This window comes from Dermacentor silvarum, chromosome 2 (genome assembly GCF_013339745.2).
Source record: "Dermacentor silvarum isolate Dsil-2018 chromosome 2, BIME_Dsil_1.4, whole genome shotgun sequence".
Taxonomy (NCBI): domain Eukaryota; kingdom Metazoa; phylum Arthropoda; class Arachnida; order Ixodida; family Ixodidae; genus Dermacentor; species Dermacentor silvarum.
Genome location: NC_051155.1, coordinates 168,411,208 through 168,433,666, shown reverse-complemented (window position 1 = coordinate 168,433,666; position 22,459 = coordinate 168,411,208). Strand labels below are relative to the sequence as shown.

The 22,459-nt window shown below is 49.0% G+C and overlaps 2 protein-coding genes across 5 annotated transcripts in view; one reads left to right on the top strand and one right to left on the bottom strand.

Annotated features, from left to right (window-relative positions):
* LOC119442077 (DET1 homolog) overlaps window positions 1-1,866 on the bottom strand; it is a 36,771-nt gene extending 34,905 nt beyond the window's left edge. For 2 of the 3 annotated variants that reach the window (XR_007465648.1, XM_037706799.2), the window contains exon 1: window positions 711-1,864. Coding sequence is in view for 2 of the 3 variants with exons in the window: in XM_037706799.2 (XP_037562727.1) it covers window positions 711-1,568 (858 nt within the window). In the remaining variant the exon portion in view is untranslated. Of the gene's footprint in view, window positions 1-710 lie in introns of all 3 variants that reach the window. The other variant, XM_037706800.2, reaches the window with a different exon arrangement.
* A 251-nt stretch (window positions 1,867-2,117) lies between these two features.
* Window positions 2,118-22,459, top strand: part of LOC119442076 (protein furry) — a 34,640-nt gene continuing 14,298 nt past the window's right edge. The window contains exons 1-7 of one of the 2 annotated variants that reach the window (XM_037706796.2): window positions 2,118-6,366; window positions 7,035-7,225; window positions 7,846-7,957; window positions 10,413-10,709; window positions 11,495-11,650; window positions 13,851-14,041; window positions 19,159-22,423. In XM_037706796.2, coding sequence (XP_037562724.1) covers window positions 2,407-6,366; window positions 7,035-7,225; window positions 7,846-7,957; window positions 10,413-10,709; window positions 11,495-11,650; window positions 13,851-14,041; window positions 19,159-22,423 — 8,172 coding nt within the window. In that variant the 5' untranslated portion in view covers window positions 2,118-2,406. The remainder of the gene's footprint in view (window positions 6,367-7,034; window positions 7,226-7,845; window positions 7,958-10,412; window positions 10,710-11,494; window positions 11,651-13,850; window positions 14,042-19,158; window positions 22,424-22,459) is intronic. The other variant, XM_037706798.2, reaches the window with a different exon arrangement.

The following is a 22,459-nucleotide window of genomic DNA, read 5'->3' as shown; positions in this document are numbered from 1 at the left end:
AATGATTGTTCACTGGATTCCAATGAGCTTGGATAACTTTGCAGACAGAACACAGGTGGGAAACAAGAAGGAACTTTGGCACGGTGGCATTACTAACTCTGGAGCTATAATATAGTGGAATCTAAAAATCAATATTTTTTCTACCCCACAAAGATGATGCCAAACATGCCGGTATCCAAATCCCACAAAATTTTTAGAAAGGCATAATGCAAGGTTTTGGATGATTGCTTCAGGACCCGTAACAAAAAAGTTATGGGATTTTTATCTTCGCTCCATGCAGCAAGAACAGCACATGCGTATGGTTCTGCTTGGCTGTGCTTGGGATTCACTGACATCATGTGTTCTGCTTCTAGTACCATGAGTCTGAACTGACAAAAAGTCCACTAATGTTGCTTATTTATTACTCGTATCACTGCAGAAGTTTTGCATTTAAAAACACATGGAAAAGATGAAGAATGAAGAGTTAAGTGGGAGAAAAGCGAACAGCAGAATTCTATTTAGTGTGAAAGTACTGCATTGTCACATTACTAGTACGTATCTTTCATATTAACAACACCATAAAACACTACAATTTGGTTCAGACATGTAGCTAACTGGCATGTTCCATTGCAATATTCGAACGTGCTACGTCACACTGCATCACTCAGTTCAAGCTGAGAGCGCTTCTGCCACTTTGCACTTTTTCCCGTTCAGCACAGATGCACACTGACCTTAAATATGTGCACAGTCTGGTGCTGCACTGAGAGAACGGCCAGTGTGTCCCGGTAAAGGTAAAGACCCTGGTTGTGAGACAGAAAAATCTTGTCCGTCTTGAACGTGCGTTTGTCTTTGAGGGTGCCGGTGACCATATCCACAAGGTGCAGCGAATAGTCCTCCAGAGGAGAGCGGGGGTTCGGAGACACTGACTCGTTGTTGCGGTGCATGTCCCAGAAGAACGGGTGCGGTTCCTCAGGAACATACATGGCTGACCCCACAATGACGTGACGGCAGTCGTCAGCAAACAAGCTACACTCGCGATTCAGCTGCTCACCGCCGTTACCCGACACGTTCACAATGTGACGAAGCCGGAAGAACTCGCTGAAAATAGTGCTCCGCACTTGAGCGGACTCGGCTCCCGATCCCAAGTGGTCCCCACTGAATCCCCTCAAGAGATGAGCAGCTGCACAGGGCCCCCGGTACCAGTAGATCTCGATTGAGGTCTGATCCGACGAAAAAGCCACGAGGTGCTTGCCATCGGGCGAAAACTTTCGCAAGAAGCACGGCGGCTTTTCCACGTTGACGACCGTGAAGTTCGGGCAGGCGTTTTGGTGGAGACGCCGGGAGACGTGCAACGGTGACACGTTTTGCTTGGCGGCGTACATTTCTCGATGTTGCAGTCTCAGGATTATGTTCTGTACTGGAATCTTGGGAATCCTCGGCAAGTCCTCATCGTCACTAACCTTACATGCGCTGCAGTTCAGTGACATCTGAGCAGCCGCATTGATGGGAAATGCCGGCCGCCCGCACCCACAAGTCTGTCCGTCCTGAGAGGTCCTGTGCCGAACGACGAGCTTCTCGTGGTTAGACATGGTGACCTTCTATGTCACTAATTCCACGCGCACAGCTTGAGTTACAGATAATATATGCTGCCATGTGCAGCATTCCTCAACTTTTACACGTGTAGCACATGGCCCTGTTTGTTTACGTTATATTAAACGCGTCCCGCGTCTATACGCATCTCCATTTACGAAATGTCAAGGAACCAAAAGTTATCTTAGGAGCTTTCTGCGTCGTGTATACGACCAAGCACACCCTCCGCCTTAGCTAAGCTATCCTGCCGTACGTAAACACAAGTACCGTCATAGGTACCGCGTCCGTAACGCATGCCGTACAAGAACATAAACAGGCCATGCGCCATTACAAATGACGTCATTGGATTGGATCGGCGTAGAAATTAATGCGAAAATAAACAAGGCTTTAGTAGTCAGTGACTGGTTTATTCAGGCTGCGCTTCGGTGAGCTTTAAAGGACGAGTTTGTTATAATCTGTTAAATACTGTTGAGTTTACATTAAGACTAACTATACTACGTAACTGTTCTTATCCACTTTATGTTGTTTCTGTCAGTCGTTTCCGGTGTTGTGGTGGTGGTTGTTCGTGTTTAGTTTTGTCGTTTGGTTGATTCGTTGTGAAGCTGTGTGGACCCTGCAAAAGCCTCACAGTCGCGTATAAGTGACTATCGACCTGCACAAGTATATCACACCCCTCCCAGGTGACTGGCGATGCTTTCGACGTCGCGCGATAGCACCGGAACCATGGCCTGATCGTCCGGACGGAGTCCGTGTTTGCGTTGATGGTGCCGCAGTGCGCACGGACTACGGGCACCGCAGTTTCTCCAATGATGTAGACCCGCGATTTGTACCGCAGCCATGGCATCGCAGAATAATCCCGAAGGCAAAAACTGGTCGAATCCCGCCAGTGGCGGCACGACCAACAATGTGAGCCAATCTGCATTAGTTCTTCCGTGGGGCGCTCGCAAGGAGCGACAGCCGTTTCCCCCGGGAATACACTTTGATACTGATGTCAAACCCGGTGAATTTGTGTTGCGCGTGCTCTTTGCTGAGTTTACACTGCAAGCGGAGAAAAAAATTCGCACTGTGCTCGCTGAGCCACTGGAGCGACCAGTTTCCAAGTCATTGCAACGGGGCGAGGATGCTGTGTTCGATCAGCTGCTGTCCGCGTTCGGTTCAGTGGCCGAGCACTGCCTCCCGTCGTTACTGCGCACCCTGTTTGCATGGTATGACCGGCAAACGGTGGAGACCGTCGACATGCAGAGGCCGCGCGCGGACTCGCGGGCCAAGAGCGAGTCTGAACCCCGCAGTGACCGTGACTACTTGCACGAACGCAGAGATCTTGCGATTGAGTTCATCTTCTGCCTGGTGCTCATCGAAGTGCTCAAGCAGCTGCCGCTGCACCCGGGACACGAAGATCTGGTCAGCCACATCGAATCGCTGGCCTTCAAGCACTTTCGCTACCGCGAAAGTTCGCAGACAGGCCCGAACGCTCAGAATTACAACATTGTAGCCGACTTGTACGCCGAAGTAGTGGCTGTGCTGGCGCAGTCACGATTCCAATCGGTGCGCAAGCGTTTCATGGCCGAGCTGAAGGAGCTTCGCGCCAAGGAGCCAAGCCCTCACACAACACAGAGCATCATTAGCTTACTCATGGGCATGAAATTCTTCCGCGTGAAGATGGCACCCATAGAGGAGTTTGAAGCTTCATTTCAGTTCATGCAAGAATGTGCCAGTTACTTCCTCGAGGCCAAGGACAAGGATGTCAAACATGCCCTTGCTGGCCTTTTTGTCGAGATCCTTGTTCCTGTCGCTGCTACTGTCAAGACGGAAGTTAATGTACCATGTCTAAAAAACTTTGTCGAAATGTTGTACTCGCAAACCCTTGACCTCTGCACCAAGAAAAAGCACAGTCTGGCACTGTTTCCACTGGTGACCTGTTTGCTTTGTGTGAGCCAAAAACTATTTTTCCTTCAGAATTGGCACTGCTTTCTTGCAATGTGTCTCTCTCACCTCAAGCATCGGGATCCAAAGATGTGTCGTGTGGCACTAGAGTCACTGTACCGACTGCTTTGGGTATACATGATTCGTGTAAAGTGCGAGAGCAACACGGCTACACAGACTAGGCTTCAGAGCATTGTTAACTCACTTTTCCCGAAGGGGTCCAAAGCAGTTGTGCCACGGGACACCCCACTGAACATTTTTGTCAAGATCATTCAGTTCATAGCGCAGGAGCGCCTTGACTTTGCCATGAAAGAAATTGTGTTTGATCTGCTCTCTGTTGGCAGGCCAATCAAGATAATTCTTACCCCTGAGAGAATGAGCATTGGATTGCGAGCTTTTCTCGTCGTTGCTGACAGCCTGCAACAAAAAGAGGGCTGTCCACCAATGCCTCGAACTGTTGGTGTTCTTCCATCAGGAAACACCCTCAGGGTGAAAAAGACATTTATTAACAAAGTGCTCACAGAGGACACTGCCAAGAGTATCGGCATGTCTCAGTACTACTACTACGTTCGAAAGGCTTTTGATGACATCCTTAAAGCACTTGATGTCCAGTTTGGTAGACCTCTAATGATGACTACAACACAAAATGCCAACAAGGAACCAGATGACATGATAACGGGGGAGCGAAAACCCAAGATTGACCTTTTTCGCACCTGTGTTGCTGCAGTGCCACGACTAATTCCTGATGGAATGCGAAGGCAAGAACTAGTGGAGATGCTGTCAAGGTTGACAGTTCACATGGATGAGGAATTGCGTGGCTTGGCATTTCAGGCACTGCAGAACATGGTGCTGGACTTTCCGGAATGGAGAGAGGACGTCATTCAAGGTTTCATCCAGTTTATTCTTCAGGAAGTCAATGACACATTTCCACAACTGCTGGACAATGCCTTGCGCGTGCTGCTACAGTTCTTGACCACATGGAAGAATGCTCTAAATGGTTGTGGCGTCAAGAAGGAGGTGCCGGAGATACGAATCGAACAGATGACAAGTGCCTTGCATCTTGTTGAGGGTGTGGCTTTGGTAATGCTCTGCAACTGTAGGTTGTCTACACGACGTCTTGCAGCTCACATCCTCAAGGAGACCAAGGTTGTAATGAAACTGCAGCTGCCACCACGTGCAGAAGAGCCTGTTGTGGATGTCATTGACCGAGCTTGCCCAGTTGCCATTGAAAAGTGTCTGCCCTACCTTCCAGCTTCAGAGAAGTCGGCAGTCCTGTCTGCGCCAGTCGTGGATCTACAGTGGCTGGCTGAGCGATCCAGCTCAGCTTGGACCACAGGCAGCCCTGAAGGCAGTACGGAAAACTCTAACAGAAGTCCCTTGGATGTTCTAGATTTGTCTTGCATGGATGCCTGGTGTGCGTGCCTCATGAGTTTCATCCACCAGGACTATGTTCTGAAGCATTGTCCTACAGCTGTGACACAGTCATGGCCGATTGTGACCTCACGGATCACTTGTCTCTTCACTCACATCGAACTCAATCCAGTGAATGACAACCGAGCTTCGCTTCTTCGTACTGCAACTGTCAAAAAGGCACCCACAGAAAGGGATGTGTATCTCAGCCTGTGGAGAAACTACCTTCTTTATGCCTGCCGTGTCGCACCTTCCAACAGCAACATCACCGTTCGCTATCTCTCGCCTGACCTGAGCTTCAGCTCCTCTCCCGAGAACATGTCTTCTGACCGGGCTGAACATAGGTTTACAGGCATCAGCAACAGTGGAATAAGTGCTTCTACATTGTTCAAGCAGATTGTGCCCCTTTTAAGAAGCGAACAGATGGATCTGAGAGGAGCTGTTGTCCTCGGATTGTCTCATGTCAACAGTCTTGCGCTCAAGGATTTGATGGAAGAACTGGTTGGCTACATCCGAGAGGCCATTGACAGAAAGCAGGAAAATGTACGTCGCAGGAGACGACGTGACATACTTCGCCTCCAGCTTACACGACTGATGGAATCGGTCGCCGAGCATGGTACCTTTGGAGTGAGTTCCTGCATTCTGGACCGTGATGCTGGCACACTCAATACCTCTTTTGTGGAGTACATTGACGGGGCACGACTCTTTCTCGAAAGTGAGAATGACAAGGACGTGCCCGAAATTGTGCAGGAGATCAAGCTTCACTTCTGCAACTTTGTCCATAAGCTCATCAAGAGCTTTTCTTTGGAGAATCACACTCACCTCCTCGGCCATGATCTGAGGCGCAACCTTTTCTATCTTTTCGCCACATGGAGTGGAAATCTCGGTGTGCCCTTCGGCGTTGTAGAGAAGCGAAATTCGGCCGATGAGAGCCTCACAGAATTGGAATTCTCAGCACTCCAGGCAATGTCCTCTGTTCTTTGCTGTGGGCCGTGCATGGACCCGCCTGGCCTGAACGAAGAGAGCGTCATCTACCACTGGTTGGACAGCCTGCTTAGGTCCAATGATGAAAGGTTATACCACCTGGCTCAAGAGACAGTTGTCCTGTTGTTGGACTTCAATCAAGATGCAGGCATGCTGTTGGACTGGCTCGTGGACCGCTGCTACACCGGGGAACCTCAGCTGGCAGATGGCTGTTTCACAGCACTTGCAACGGTGTTTAGTGTGCGTGAATACCCGTGCGACCACTACATGGCCATCATCTGCGTCACGCTTCTGAATGCCGGTTGTCCGAGGGCAAACATTCAGGAGATGGCACTGCAGCTGCTGCACATTCTCGACCATCGCTTCTTCCACTCCAAGTCGGCCCTCACCATAGAGGACGACCAACAGGACAGCATACAACTGCGTCATCGTTCCCTCTCTGGTGACGGTCTCATCATAGCTGGCTACCCTTGCTCCCAGGTGTGTATTGTTTGAGAGACATCAGTTCTTGTGTCTAGTGAATGTGCGTGCTCCCACACTCATCACTATTTTTTGCTAGGGGTTAATGTCTGTTTCTCTTTGTCGTTTTGTTTATCTCCATGATACTGTCTCTATGTATTGCATCAAATTTTAGTTGGAAGTAGCATTTGTAGGTGTCTTTGGTAACTGTGTGCTTAAAGAATAAAAAATGGACTATAGGATTTTCAGAGTCTTGCTTGAGCCATGATTTCTGTGCAGGATACATTTGAACAGTATGCATTGGAAAGAAGACCCCAAGAACACAGATATTAACAACGTTCACCAGTGCAATGCAGTCCACTTCTAATGGTGATAACAAAACTCACCGATATGGCTGCTGTAACCAGTTGTAGTCATATCTGGACTGACCATGATGGTTCAAAGAAGATTGCGCACTTGCGTAAGGCTAATGTCTTTGCCATTATATTGTGGGTGGGCCGGTAATGAAGTCTAGCTTTTCTGTAATGAACCCTGCTCATATCTAGAAAATTAATTGAATGTACCACTCAGTCTTGCATGCCACAGCTTGAGGTTGAAACTGGTGACAGTTGCATCTTGTGTAAGGTCAGTTGTCTTGCAGAACTTAGTATTGGAGCATCAGCTAACTGGGGTGCTGCATGGTTTTGCAGGAAGAGCTGTGCCGTCAGATGGCTCAGGTGCATCCTGAGCTGACCATGCGGCTCTTCTCGGAGGTGACAGGACGGTTCCAGACAGCACGGCCAGAAGTGCGCCAGAATTTGCTTCGATGCCTGCTGCCCTGGCTGGGAAACATGCACCTCGTTGATCCACACTTGACCCCTGGCCATCCTCAGGAGCTTGAGTCAGTTCTTTCTCTGTGTGACTTGTAATGTAATAATCTTGCATTGCCTGTATAGTCATTTTCTATTATTTCAATCTTACCAAGGCAGAATTGGTTCTCTGCACAGAATAATGTTACATCACTATGTATTCATTCCCTGCAGTTGGACCTTGGCAAGGCAGAATTGTTTTAAGGTTAAATTAGACCATTTTTCTCAGTTTTCATCAAATTGTACCTCTGTTCACTGGGAATGACATACTTTTGTGAGGTTAGCAATATTTTTTTTCCCCTAGCATTACAAGCCCTTCTCTCCAATTCAGTGCTTTAATATGTAGTGTGTTCTGCCATGGAGGTGACTAAACTCTGCAGGAAAGCTGGCTTTTTGATGCCAGAAGGTGCAGGTTCTTGAGAAGCGAGCGCACAACTCTGAGGAGCAAAGGGAACAGCAAGAAGGGTTATTTATAAACTTTAGGCCCAATAGTATGATCTACCATGGCGCATACCCGCACAAAACTGAAATTCAAGCAGAACAATTCTGGCCCTGGGATTGTATTGAAGTGATAACTACATAATTGAATTGAAGCCTCACTGAGCAACATGCAAAGGATGGATGGCTCATTATGTTCCATGCGTTCATGCAGGGCTTTAGCACCTGGTGAACGTCGAGAGGGCTGGGGATCGGCTGAAGCCACAGAAATGGTGCTGAACAACTTATTCTACCTGACGGCAAAGTTTGGGGACCAGCATCCCAAGGTGAGTTAGACATGTGACATGTCTGTTTGCAGCTAAATTCTAATGAAAAAAAAAGAAAAGGAAGTTGGCGATTGTTGTCTTCACTGAGGATGTGTTTACTGTTGCAGCTTAGGGCAGCTTTGTTGTCTAAAAGCTGGTACCGACAGGGCATATGAGAAAGCTGTGCAACAGTACAAAATGGCATTGCACACTGAATTTTACCTGTGTTGCAACCACTCACACTTGCAGAAAAAGAGTGTCTTTCTTTCACAGCTTCACCTACCCTACTGCTCACTGTGTTTCCATAGAAGAAAACTTCATTAAATGATGACTCTAGTTTGAGTCGCCTTTGTTTGTAGAAGTGGTACTTCCCAGCGGTGAAGTGGCGGCATGTGCCATCATCTCCAGCATGTAGCAAACGTGGCGCGCACCATTGTCTGGCCCAGCTCTTTGGGTGGTGCAGCCCAGCGTGCCCAGGTGTGAGGAATGGATGGGGCAATGTTGGTGCATGTAATAATACGAGGTGAAGTGAAGGCACGGGGACATTCCCAGTATGTGTGATGACGTTAGGATGCTGCCCGCCATAAGTTTTTACAGCACATGCCCCTTAGCTCTCAACTTTGAGAGCCCTGTGGAGGCAGCAGTTCTTGTATGCAACTTATTATATATCACCTTTTCATAGTGAAATCTTGTCGTATCACCTTTCCGTAGTGAAATTTTTATGCTGCTTTTTTTTTTTTTTTTTGTAATGAGTCGTTGTCATTATATTTTACACAGTTTACAGCGACCCGTTTTTAGGCCTCTCTACAGCCACATTACATCTACATTTGCAACTCAATTTAATCATTTCATACATAATACATAAACAATTCATTACCATATGTTGTGGCGCTCTGTGGCCATAGCAGGCCCTTATGCCATTAAACGCCACACATCAATCGATCAATGCTGCCCGCAAACCTGGCAGATGGGTTGCCCTGACCTGAATGCATCCATAGGGAACGTGAGGGCCTGAGATTGCTGGATGAAAGATGCATCTGTGCCTGGAAAGAGGTGTGAAAGAGTTGGGAGGAACATACGGGATTCATGGGCGTCGTTAAACCAAGTGTGCCGAGTACTTGCAGTGCTCGCTTGACAGTGCTCAGCTCAGACTTCTGTCCATGGGAGAGGGGTGCTCGGTATGTTGTAAATTCAACCTAACAAATGAGCTTGCCCATTGCCTTTTATCCCATGATGGCCAGGAATCTGTTCCAAGGGGACCTGTAGGTTTGGATGTGTCTATGGAGCTGATTCATAAAAATTGGAGGAATCTTTATTGTGATGCCAGATCTAGATATCGGTCACCACTGTAGCTGCTAGTGTCAAGCCTTTCATTGTACCCTATCTTTTTCCTAGTTCCAACATGTAAATTATGTTGTATCCACGAGGGAGCCATTACTTCTTCCAAGTCTGTCCTTGTTTGGTGCACTCCCTGGTTGTGAGACTTGTATGGTGCAGAAAGGGCCTTGAAATACTGGGATACCCTCGAGTGCCTCCCCACAGATGGCAGCACCCATAACCAGAAATTTAAATGGTCTGTGCGTTGTCCTCTCAATTGTTGACTTTTAGGAGTGTACAAATATTGCTAATTTTGAATGCAAATCAAATAGCCTTTGCTATTCGATTTGTATTCGTTTAGAGAACTAACCGCTCGAAGTTGTTTAGTATCTGTTTCTATTCGAAAGTAAGGGATAACAACATTTATTGGAGTCTGCAGGAAGGAAGGTAGATGCAAATAGTGGCTGTTCTGAATGTTTTGCAGGGGAGCTGCAGATGCTGCGCAAGTGCATCGAAGAGCCAACTTCTTCTCACTTGTTTTTGTCATTCAATAAGGATACATTACCTTTAGGCAGCTTACTAGTTATTTTTCTCAATTTAGGCAAGTCAAGCTTATTATTTAGGCAGTCTCACCATGTTTGCAGCACTTCAAAACAGTGATCAGTGCTGTAGTACTGTACTACACTTTACTCTTTCAATGGACACAGCATGCTTGGTGCATCTGATGACATGGTGTTTCTGTTTCGTTATTGTCATTGTGATAGTTTGTGAGATACAACCTTCAGTTGTTTCTCATTTGCAAGCTCGTCACCTGGCTAGATGTCCAGTTTTGAAAGACATTACATATGTCATATAACATAAATAAGCCTTCTCTCTCCCTATATTATTATTTTCTTTATCAAAAGGCCTCCACACAACCTTTATATTAAATTTTTTTTAGATAATGTTGATGATTGAACTTCATCGAGAGCAGACGAAGTTGTTTGGTCGCCTTCCTTGCGGGTCGCCTAAGTTAAAAAATATTCGGTATTTGTATTCAATTTTAATTATAAATTTAGCTATTCAAGCACCCTGTTCACTTTGATTTTGAACTTCCAGAAGACTTGTGCCAACAACCTCACAGTCAGATCCTGCAACTAGTTGCCACTCATTTTTGCAGGAGACGGAAGAACTGTGGGCCCTGCTGTGTCGCAGTGGGGCCTCCAATCTGCGAGTGGTGGTGCGCTACCTGCTGATTGTGGCGGGGCTAGCCCCCGGAGAGCTGCTCCCATCAGCCAAGCGCGTGGCATTACACATGGGGCGTGCCTGCCCTGATCGGCTGCTGGATGCCCTCCTTGCAGAGATGCAGCTGGCTGAGACGCTGGGCTTCTCAGTCGAGCGAACCGAGACGCCACCATTCTTCCGTCTCACCAGCGCCCGCAAGGGCAGCAGCAGCCACTCAGATGACGGCAACCAGGTATGGATGGCTGGCATGTTTGTCAACTGAGGGGGCACTCCAGTCCAGGTCACAGCCTTGGGCAAAGGAAAATGGAGCGTACATGCTCTGGCTCTTCAGTTCTCGCGCTTCACTATCCATTACTCATAATGGCAATATGACAGAAAGCCTCTAATGCATCATTACAAAATATCTACATTGCCACTATATCTACATTCGTACCAGTGGTGTCAGTTGTAAATGTCGTAATCACCCTCGCTAGTCTATTCGTGAATACGATGCACTTGGAATTGCTGTTTCTTTTGTCCACAATGACACCGTAGGCAGCATTGCCATATATTCAAGACATCTCTTTTGCTGCTTGTCTATATGATCTTTCATTTCCCTCGGCTGCCTCTCTTTTCTCTCATGTGGATTGTAGTGTGGTGGGGAACAACATTTGTCAATGCCTATTCCAGTGGCCACCAAGCCTCTTTTCTCATGCTGACCTCGCTCTAACACACAAAGGCGATTGCTGCTCGTTGTGTTCATTACCTTAACAATGATCCACTGTTTAAGAAAAACATAAAAGAACATTGATACACCAACCTCACCATTTACCAAGTTATAAAATGTTGAGGCCACTGATTGTTTGCTGAGTTCGCCTGGTCTTTGTGAGCAGGCATGACTGCGTGAGGTAGCAAGGCATATCCACCATAATTTCTATGTATAAATAGAAATGTGGGGCACCAAGGTGTTTGCATCATAATTCTTAGTTTTCTCTTACTTTAGGTGTCGATGTAATGTTACATTTCATTTCTGGGCAGGCTCCAGATGTTGCCCAGGAACGTGGCACACTGCACACCAAGCGACGCAGCACAGAGGACGGTTCAAACGAGTGTCGAGGTGGTTCTCTGAGGAGCAACTCTAGCGACCGGTCGCGTCAAGACCGCTCGATGTTGCTGTCTGCTGACGAGCCCAGGGTAAGAAAGCTTTTGCAAAGGCACTTTCTTTTACACCCTGTGTCTTTTTTTTGTGTGTGTGTCACCGATGCACATACTGCCCCTGTCATTCTGTTATGCTTACAGCATATGATCAGTCCACCCTTGTCAGTGAAAAAAATCTCAGAGGCGGGGGGCTGAGACTTACGTCATAGCGACAACCACGAGGTGGATGTGTCATTTGTTTAGGTGCTGTTTAAAGGCTGCCAACAAGAAAACTATACAATTACCAGCCCTTTGGTTTTGCCAAGATTGCTTCAGCGATATGCAGTATGTTACAATTATATTATGGGGTTTGATGTGCCAGAACCACAACCTTATTATGAGGCACGCCTTAGTGGGGGACTCTGGAATAGTTGTGCTACCCATTTATAGCAAATACAGCCAAAGGGAAACTTTAACAGTTGGCCTTTAATAGTAGCAGCCCGCTGTAAACATTGAATAGAGAAAGAAAAAGAGCCGGGACAGGTCTTGCCTGACCACTGCAACTTTATTGCAAAAGAAACATGGCACATATACCGTATTTACTTCGATTCTAAGCACCCCCTTTTTTTCATGATCGCGATGCCCAAAGTGCTTAGATTCGAAAAATCTCCATGACGCTCGGCTCCGTGACGCTCGGCGCTGCCTACGCGCGAGCGTCACGAGTCCGCACGCCTCTACAGTCCGGCTGTGCGGCGAGATCGCGCTGCGCACGCCGTGCCACCTCAGGACTCCGATGGCTCCAGCTACGCGGCGCGCGAGCGTCATGAGTCCACGCGCCTCTGCAGTCCGGCTGTGCGGCGAGATCGCGCTGCGGACGCCGTGCCACCTTGGGACTCCAACGGCTTCGGCTACGCGGTGTGTGAGCATCACGAGTCCGCACGCCTCTACAGTCCGGCTGTGCGCCGAGATCGCGCTGCGGACGCCGTGCCACCTCGGGACTCCGACGGCTACGCGGCGCGCGAGCATCACGGGTCCGTGCGCCTCTGCAGTCCGGCTGTGCGACGAGATCGCGCTGCGGACACCGTGCCACCTCGGGACTCTGACGGCTCCGGCTACGCGCGGCTTGCGGGCGTCACGAGTCCGCACGCCTCTGCAGTCCGGCTGTGTGACGAGATCGCGCCGCGGACTCCGTGCCACCATCGGGACTCCGACGGCTCCGACTCGCAGAGAGTGTGCAAGCGCGCTTGGCGGCCTTGGCTACGACCTCTTCTTAACAAATCGGGGGGTGCTTAGATTCGCATGCAAACTTTTGTTTGCATGCGAATCTAAGGGTCAGCCGACTCAATCTCGCGTGCGTGAGGGAGAAAGGCTGGGTGGAGGTGCGGTGCTTCTGTCGCACGCGAGGCACGGTGGGGGAGGCGTTTTACTTCGGGAGGGGTTTACTTCGGCAGCCACGCAAGCGCCGTATCTTGAAAGCGATCTGCAGCGTGGAAAAAGGGCGCGCCCGCGCGGGCCTCATCTTAAGCGATCTGCAGACAAAGTGCAACTAGCGCCGGTAGCTTCGTATGCGCTGTGCTTTCGACGTTTAGTTCGCATTGAAGCGAGAGACGGCACGCTCGCTGCTGCTGCCGCGCCTCCTCACTAAGCGTTCTGACAGCAAGTTTCTGCAGTCATCGAGCGAGATGTGCTCATGTTTACCTGTGCACGCGTTACACCATGCTTGTTAATTTAGTTAGTAAGCGCGGCCTCATGGACAAACTGGCTCACGGGCTTGTCGAGTTCGAAGATGCCGTCGTCGCGGTAAGGCCACCATGGCAGCAAGTGAAGATCACCGATTTTTTGCTGCCTACCCGCAGATAAAGCCTGCCTGAGTGCATGTCACGTAGTTCTTTTCCGGCCGGTAAGTAGCTCTCATAATTGGGCCTTAAGTGTTTTTTTTTTTTCAACTTAATTCGAACATTCAGCAAATTTGTACTTTTCTCTTACTTTTAAAAGTTGTCTTCTCGTGAAACTTAAGTTCTATTCTTGAATACGGCAGTTAGTTGCATAATTCATCCCAACACACACACACACACATCAGTCCGCCTTTTCTTTTTTTTAACATTGCACGTCAGAGTAGTGCAGATGAAATACAACAAATTACGTGTGATTTTTCTGCCGTGTTCTTGACACTATTTCTCCGCAATCTGCTGAAATTAGCAAATGATGATTACTACATTAAAAAAAAATTAAGTGAAGTTTTGCTCTTTGTTGTCAGCAGGAGTCCCAGCCAGATGAGGAGCCAGAAGCACTGGACAACTTTGCCTTGCTGCGTCGGGCGGCTGAATCAGAAGCAAAGCCAGAGACACCTCAGCCACATCCGTTGCCAATGCCTGAATATGGTGGCTATTATGCACCACTGTCTGAGTTCCTTCCTGAAAGCTCTCTGCCTGTGGTAGGCTTTCACAGGTATGTGGCTGCTTGCATACTTCATTGTTTTGCACACCGTAGTGTGTTATTGCAGTACTACAGTTAAACCTGCTTATAACAAACCTCCATATAACGAATTCCTGGATATAACGAAGTTTTTATATTCCCCGCCGTTACTCCATAGAAGCACATGTATTTGAGACCTCTACGTAACGAAGTGGCAGCGGGAGACCCCCTCGAAATAACGAATTTTACCCACCGACAACCTAGAGATTTCACCCCAAATTTTGTCATTTTTGCGCGAGCAGCAACCGGAAGCACTGGAAGCGATGGAATTCGAAAGCGAGCGCACGTGTGCATGCGTGTGAGCGTGTGCGAGGCGGGCCTGCATCCCTCGACCCGGCGATCTTGCCGCCGCGGGCATGACCTTTGCCCCTCCCTTCATTCAAACCTGACCCTGCCGCTTGCTGCAGCTGGCCTAGCCCGCCAAGCCGGCACTCTCCTTTTCCAGTTGATGTTGCCGACGCGCTGGCAGACGCTGTGACGCATCACACTCGATGAGCGCGGACGCGCACTGTCAAACGCTGGCGGCGTGTGGAAGCGCCGCTGCAGAAGCGAGCAAAGTGACCTTCGTGCTGTTGTCTATCGCTTCAACGCAAACTCAGTGTCGAGAACACACAGCACGCACAAAGCTGCGAGCCGCCGACGCACTTACACTGCCTAGACTGCCCCAACGCAGATCGCTTTCAAGATACGGTCCGCGCGCTGCCGCGCAGTACGCAGTTGATGCCAGAGTACAGTACAACGCCACCCGCTATCCCTCCCCTCTCGCTCCCTCACCGGTGCCTCGAGCGCAACGGAAGAAGGCGCGCTTCCTCCCTGCTTTTCTTTCTTGCACGCGCGAGATTTAGACGCCGTCGTCGGCTCCCCTCGCATGTTTTCACTTGCACATACAGCATACAGAGCGCGGCGACTGCGTTATCGTCCTTGGACTTTATACGGAACATCTATGAGCCAAAACCAATTTTAGGGCCACAACGTGTCATAGACACCAACTTTAGATAGCAAATGCGGATCTCAAGGGCCGTACTTTTGCTGGCGGAAACCCAAATTACGTCATAGTTGTCGCCCCCAGCACTTTGGGTGGCCAATGCCATCGTCAAGCCATCAATTAAGCCAAGCGACATGAAAAGTCAAAATGGCCTCTCGAGCCGGCGCAGGGTAGCAGTTCGCAACGTATGATGCGGGAACGGTCCCACAGTTGCGACGCAACAGCGGGGTTACCAATGCATTGGGTTCTATGGGAGCTGTGCCGGGACCGGTCGAAAACGACATAACAGCCGGGAAAACGCAGCACCCGGGAACATAACAGCAGGGTTATGTTCCCGGGTGCTGCCGGGAACAGGGCCTCTGAACCACTTTTTATCAAAGTCGAGAAATGCAATTTGTGGGGATTGAGAAATGCGCCGGCACCATTGCGCGGGCTTCAGCTGTTCTGCCGTCTCCCGCCTACTCGTGTGAGACACGAAGACCCCACAAATTGAAGTTAAAATAGACTATTTCAGAAATACTTTGCTGCAAAAAGTACTTCAATGCGTTCAACAGAAGCGGAGTTATTGGCATTCAATGGTCACCTATGATCCCCTTCGTGTTGCTCTGGCTTTTTCTCCAGTGCTTTGCATTGCGAAGGCTACGGTGGAGCAGGGCATGCCCACAATGCTCCACCTAATAAATGTTACTGTGGCATGCAGTTCAAATTTTATTTTGGATGCTCTCGTAGATGCCACTATTTCCGATTTTGGCGCCTACGATACGCCAAACGCAGTTCTCAGCGAGCCGCAGCGTGCTCAGAGAGCGGACTGTTGCTTTGTGCACAACAGGGCTTGAATGTATGCTTGCGCTCCTATGCTCCAGTCTGGCCATGCTAAATGGTGCCTGCACCAGCTTGACGGACGGATAGTAGCCACATACAGCCTGTGCATTTTGAAGCGCTGTCAATAGCCTAATGTGAAGCGGATTCTGCCAAGGCATCTAGCCAGGAGCGTCCAGGAGCGAGTGCACGCTGGCAGGTGTGCGTGCAGTCTAACTTGCAGTTTCGTGTGGTTCGAGGCTAGTTGAGTGTTAAAAACTAATCAAAATTAGTTTTGCTTTAAATTAATTAGCAAGACCCGATGGCTATGACACCATTAATTAGGCAGTCTGACCAAAGTTTAGTTCCTACGCACACAGCCGAGCATGCGCAGACGATAGTCGGCTTCTTCTGGAACTATGTAATTCTTATAGAAATTCGAAAGCAGATTTTCACTTACTTCAGCCTGTTTATTAAGCTGCGTCAATAAATATACACAGTAACAGTAGGAAGAAACGCACTGATTGAAACATCCCTTCTTGATTGATGTCAGCTATTGGCCAATAGCAGCCCCGTATGGGAATATGCTGTATGATGAAATATAGCGCCCATAAAGAGAGAGGAGTAGGTTTCTGTTGGAAAGAGTGTTCGAAAAGAAATTCAGAGCCCTTCCACTACTGTGAAGATGGAAGCCAGCGAAGCTGTGACTATGGTGGGTCTGCTGTAGTGACTATTGCTATAGTCAATTTATATATTATCATTATTGATTATATTGAGCGTCTTTGGCATGTTCGTCAAAGAGCAAGGACACTGGCGTCTTGTTTTCACCCGCCGCGATGGCCAAGTGGTGCGTTTGCTGCGCCAAGTCTGCCCCGTCGTCATAGTGTATGAGCTACAGTGTTCATGGCCACTGCACGCTGCATGGCAGCGTCAGGATCATGTGAGATCTCTCCTGCTCCTGCTCTCGGCTCCTCATACCCACATATCCAACGTAGGTATAAGCCACACGTGATTTCTTTCTTACCTTCCTTCTTTCTTTCTTTCTCTATTTCTTTGTCTCTTTCCTTATTTCTTTCCTTCCTTCCTTCCTTCCTTCCTTCCTTCCTTCCTTCCTTCTTTCTTTCTTGTCCCGAGCTCATACCCGCATTTCCCTGGCTCATACCCACATTGGATATGCGGGTGTGCGCTACACGTGATTTTATTATCGTTAATCGTAATGTAACTGACGAGTGATGTTATTGATGTCATGACCTACCAGTAAGTCATCCGTTTTGACACCTGTGCTAAGGCACAACTGGCAGAAAACCGCCACGCACATGGAGCCGAAATTGTTGTATACAATTTCATGGTCTGCGGTCATGATCTGCACGTGCCGAGCACGCGCTCGTGCTCGGCACAGCATCTAAAGCGGCACGAGTGCAAACCGAGGGGCGCAAACGAGCCAGCTGCGGAAGAAGACGACGACGCTCGAGCCAGTGCTGATGATGATAGTTTTTTTCTACACGCAAATGCGATCCTGGGGGAACTAGCCCTTAACAGCCGTTCTGTAAAAAAAGGGGACTTCACGCTCTGCTTGCGCGCATGACTGCAAAGTATGGCTGAGATGTTCACAGCAGCGTAAGCTATCAATGGACTATGTTTTTTTCACCAAGCCCAAGGGGTGGTTTATGACCCCTTTAAACACTTTTTTCTGCTCTTGTTTGAACACTGTCGGTAGGAGAGTTCAAGTGCAGTCAACAGCACTGCAGCAAATATTTTTTAGAACCAGGCACCTACCGTGTTACGTGTTTGAGGTTAGGCAGCATTATTTATTTAGTACTTTCCAGGCGCAAAGGCATTACAGAAAAGACTGGTATATGAACAACTTTGTTGCATGAACAACAAAGACATGCATGTGCTGCAGTAAAGCTTTTTCACATGTTGTTTACGGGTCTTTTGAAATTTGCATTGTCTGGAATAATGGCAATGGAAGCAGGCAGGCGGTTCTGATCCAGACTTGTTCTTGGAATAAAGGAATCCTGGCACACCTTCGTTTGACAAGGCGGTACGCCAGCTTTAAGTTTTTTTTGTTTTGTTTTTTAACTACAAATACTGCCATCTTGCATAAGCAAGACATGGCAGGAGTGGGCACATAAGTCTTCAAAACAAAGAAAGGGCAGTTGAATAACAAATTGATGAAGAGGCAATTCACGCAATGACGCTTCAAGGTTATTCCAAAGTTCAATGGCGTGAGGGGAGATGGAAAACCGAAAACAATCCAGAGATTGTTTAAGGGGAACAAGGTTCAAGGGATGGTCCGCCTGGTACAGGGTGCTGTACAACTTGTGAAAACCGTGGGGGATCTAATGCGGGAGTGCTGATTAACTATTTTGTGCAAGTTTGTTATCACAACGGGATGGTATGTATGACGAAAGTGTTATAAGTGGGTCATTTAGAATGGGGTTGAAATTATAGGCCTTATGAAAAAGACACAATCATGCACATTTATGACAGGATGCGAGCATAGGTAGACTAAGGGTAAGTTTCATAGATGTAACATTGGTGTAACGAGAATAATTAGACAATTTACTGCATTGTGCATTATGCTGTATCATATAAAGGCTTTCTCTAACCCACCTTGGTGGCTTGGTGGATTGGGCATTCTGCAGCTGAGAACGAGGTCTTGGGTTTGATTCCTGGCCATGGCGGCCACCCTTTGATAGGGGTGGATAGCAAAAACACTCATATGCCATGCTTTGGCGCATCTAAAAAAGCCCCGGAGCCATCTACTACAGCATCTCCCATAGACACTGTGTTGTTTTGGGACATTGAATCCCCATCAATCAATCCAACTATGTCTTGACAGTTTGATGTCTCGAGTGGTTGAGTGTTTTGCCTGTTTTTAACATGTATGCTGAATTGTTTACCATAATTATTGTTATGGGGTGAGCTCTTCACAGGGCTCTATAATTAGTGTAGATGATATATGTCTGTAACTGAAAAAACCTGCAGGTAGCCCAGGCCAGTGCACAGGCACAGTAGTGCCACAAGGTTCACAAAGTTAAATCACAAAGTCATCATCAATCAATCAATCAATCAATCAAAGGATTTTATTTCCAACATAATAGTTAAAGGTCACCCCAGGCGAAAAGCGGCAAAATGCAGCTTGAAGATGCCTCGGGGCCCGTACACAATTTGATTTGATTGATCATAAGATCATCACAAGTTCACTACAAAATGTTTAACATACGTGAGGATACAATGAGGTGCTGTAGCAAATGCATGGACTGTGTTGTGGGTTCATGTGGTACTTTTTTTTTCTCTCCAGGTGTAACTTGGCGGTCATGTTGCTCACGGATGTTGTGGTGAGTGGCGTGCCTCTGGATTGGGGGCCTCACCTGCCCATGCTGCTCCACGTGCTCTTCCTTGGGCTCGATCATGCTCGGCCGCTCGTGCACGAACACTGCACTCGCCTCTTGCTCAATTTGCTTGTTGTCGTGGCTCAGCACAGGGACCACCTGGGGATTGCACGCATCCTTCTCGACAACCGTGTTCGCCAACTGGGTTATGGCATACATTCCCAGCCACGCGTGCTGTCCACTGCCAACTTTACGGAGCCAGTGTCAATGACTGATGCCATGGCTGCTCACCCTACACCAGCTGCTGCAGCCGCCTCAGTTCAAGACCAGTCATCAACCAGCCAGTGCAACACGGCTACCTCGTCGTCGACAGCAACGACTATGACGATGACGATGACAACCACTGGATGCCAAACCAATACTCAGTCTAGCAGCAACCAGCCAAACTCTGAGTCCACTGTGCGAATCAAGCTGGGAGGCACAGACCTAGAACAAGAAGTTTGTTGTTCACGGCCCATTGAAGCAACAATCAAGGCCCTAATCGACTTCCTTGCTTCTAAGAAAGACTCGCCCTTGTGGGCTTATGAAGACATCACAGCCAAAGTGTGGACCGTGAAAAGTGCGGAGCAGCTGAGCACATTTGTTCATCATGTGGTGACCGTCTTCAAGGACTCGCTTCCGCAGGCTCACATTGAGCAGCGGTGGGCACAAGTTGCCCTGCAGCTGGCGCTCTCGTGCTCGTCACGTCACTATGCAGGCCGCTCGCTGCAGATCTTTCGTGCATTGCGCGTGCCAGTAACGACACGCATGCTGGTCGACATCTTGTCGCGCCTCGTTGAAACTGTCGCTGAACAGGGAGAGGACATGCAGGGCTATGTAACAGAGCTAATGCTCACCCTCGAGGAAGGTGTTGACTCTCTGGACACAAACCTCAGAATTGATGATCTGATGCGAGAGATATTTCAATCAGCACCAAACATTGCTGGAAAAGATAACCGAAGGAGTGCTCCCCCACCCTTGGACTCTCCAGTTGGAACCCCGTTTGTTTCTCACATACGCAGCACTTCGTACTCAGTCTCCTACTCTGGTAAAAAGCTGCCCGAAAGTCCAACATCTGACTGCCGTGAGTCCAGGTCACGTGCATATACAGACGATGAGGCAAGGTTGCGGGGAAACAGCCTAGGACGTTCTCGCAGCGCTCTCTCACTGAAAATGGCTGACGAACAGTACACCCAAGAAGATAAGATGACCCTGTTGGCACAGTTCTTTTGGATCGCTGTGTCCCTTCTCGATTCTGACTATGAGCATGAGTTCCTACTTGCGCTGCGCTTGTTGGACAAGGTGCTCAGCAAGCAGCCACTGGAGAACACAGACTTCCTGGAAAAAGTGGACAAGATCCAGCACCAGATGAAGTGGCCCGGCTTTCCTGGACTGCATGCTCTGCTGCTAAAGGGTTGCACCAGTCCGGCTGCATTTGACCAGACCATCAACATCCTTTGCCAGCTGACCCATCACCTAGACGTGCCAGTCGTGGACCCTACAGAATCACTGGCTTTCCCATTTCACGTAATGGCGCTGCTTCCATACCTGCTTTTGAACTTTGATGACCCTGCTCCATTGTGCGTCCGTGCTGCAAAGGCCATTGCCCAGGTGTGCATGGAGAGATCGCAAAAGCTGGAGAACCTTGCCACAGTAATGACTCTCTACAGCCAGCACTCATTCAGCAAAGAGAACCTGCAGTGGACCAAGTGTGTGGTCAAGTACCTCTATGATGCCTACTCTCATGTATTCATTAGCATAGTCTCTTTCCTCGTTGAGACAGTGGAAAAAGGACCTCCCTCGTTAATGCAGCATATGCTCAACGTCCTCTACTGTATTCTCCTCTACATGGACATCCAAAGTGCGGCACAGACAATCAATGCTGACCTTCTGCGAGCCATTGCTCGCCACGTGGAGGGCTCTCACTGGAAGGACGTGTTAAAGATCTTGAAGCATGTTGTGGCTCGGTCATCCAGCTTGGCTGCACCGCCTTCATCAGTTCCTGCGTCCCTTTCGGGTGTAACCACAGCTGATTGCATTAGTATTGCCTCCAGCACTTCATTTGCTGAATCGGAGTTTTCTGCCAAGCGAGAGCTGCCCGGTCGCACCATTGATTTTACGTTTGACCTCTCCATAACCCCCGTCGTAGGCCTAAACCCCGACACCAAGGAGGAGACAAATGAGACCAAAGAAGAGAAGAGCTCCCCGAGGCGCAGCTTGTCGCACAATCATTCCTTCAGTGAAAATGGCTCTCTCGGTGGCTGGAGGCGCCCTTGGCTGTCGCAGGGACGAACTCGCGAGCACCTCATCAGCCTGTTGACGGCCTGTGGCCAACGTGTTGGGCTTCCTAAAAGTCCCTCGGTCATTTTCAGCCAGACCAGCGACGTTGCCGAGCGTCAGTCCTCCATGTGCAGCAGTACAGAGGAAGTGTCTGCCACCAACAACGATGTCTCGGCTGACAGCAAGCTGGACGATGGCACACACAGTGACCAGCAGTTTGGCATCTTTAAGGACTTTGATTTCCTCGAGTACGAGCTGGAAAGTCAGGAAGGCGAGAGCATGGACAACTTCAACTGGGGAGTGCGGCGCCGGTCGCCCCCCAATTTCGAGGTGCAGTGCGCAGGTGTGGTCCAGCCCTCTGGATCTGACTCCAGCATCACTGTGCGCTACAGTGTCGCCACACCCAGGCGGGAAGAGTCATCTGATGACGATGCTGGCAGTGTTTCACCCCTCTACGATCACTCGGAGCTGCCAAGTTGCACAAGCAGCCTCGTCTTCCCCGCAATTTCACTGCCTCTCAAAGGCAGCTTTCGGAGACCTGGAAGCCCTGTGTCGGTATCATCGCAGAGCTTTGTCAGTGATGGTGACCTCACCCTTAGCAATACTTCGCCGAGCTTCTCTCCACTGACTGCGACTGCACCGCCACTTGATGATGCGGAAGATGCCTGGAGAGCGAGCCTACACCGCCTGATGGCTGCCTCTTCAGAGGACACCAGTTCCATCTACCAGACGCTGGGGCGCCTGCTACGAGAGTCATTCCGTAAAGTCTCCCGCATGACACGAGAGTCCTGCCAGCTACTGTCCGGCACAGACTGCCTCCGCCGTGTGACTGCCCTGTTTCTCAACGTGCTTGATGTGCTGGCCACTCAAGCAGAACTGCCCTTCGTCTATGTGGACCCGCAAGTGACTTCCATAGTAAGTGGCTCCTCTAGGGGCACAGCTTGTGTATTT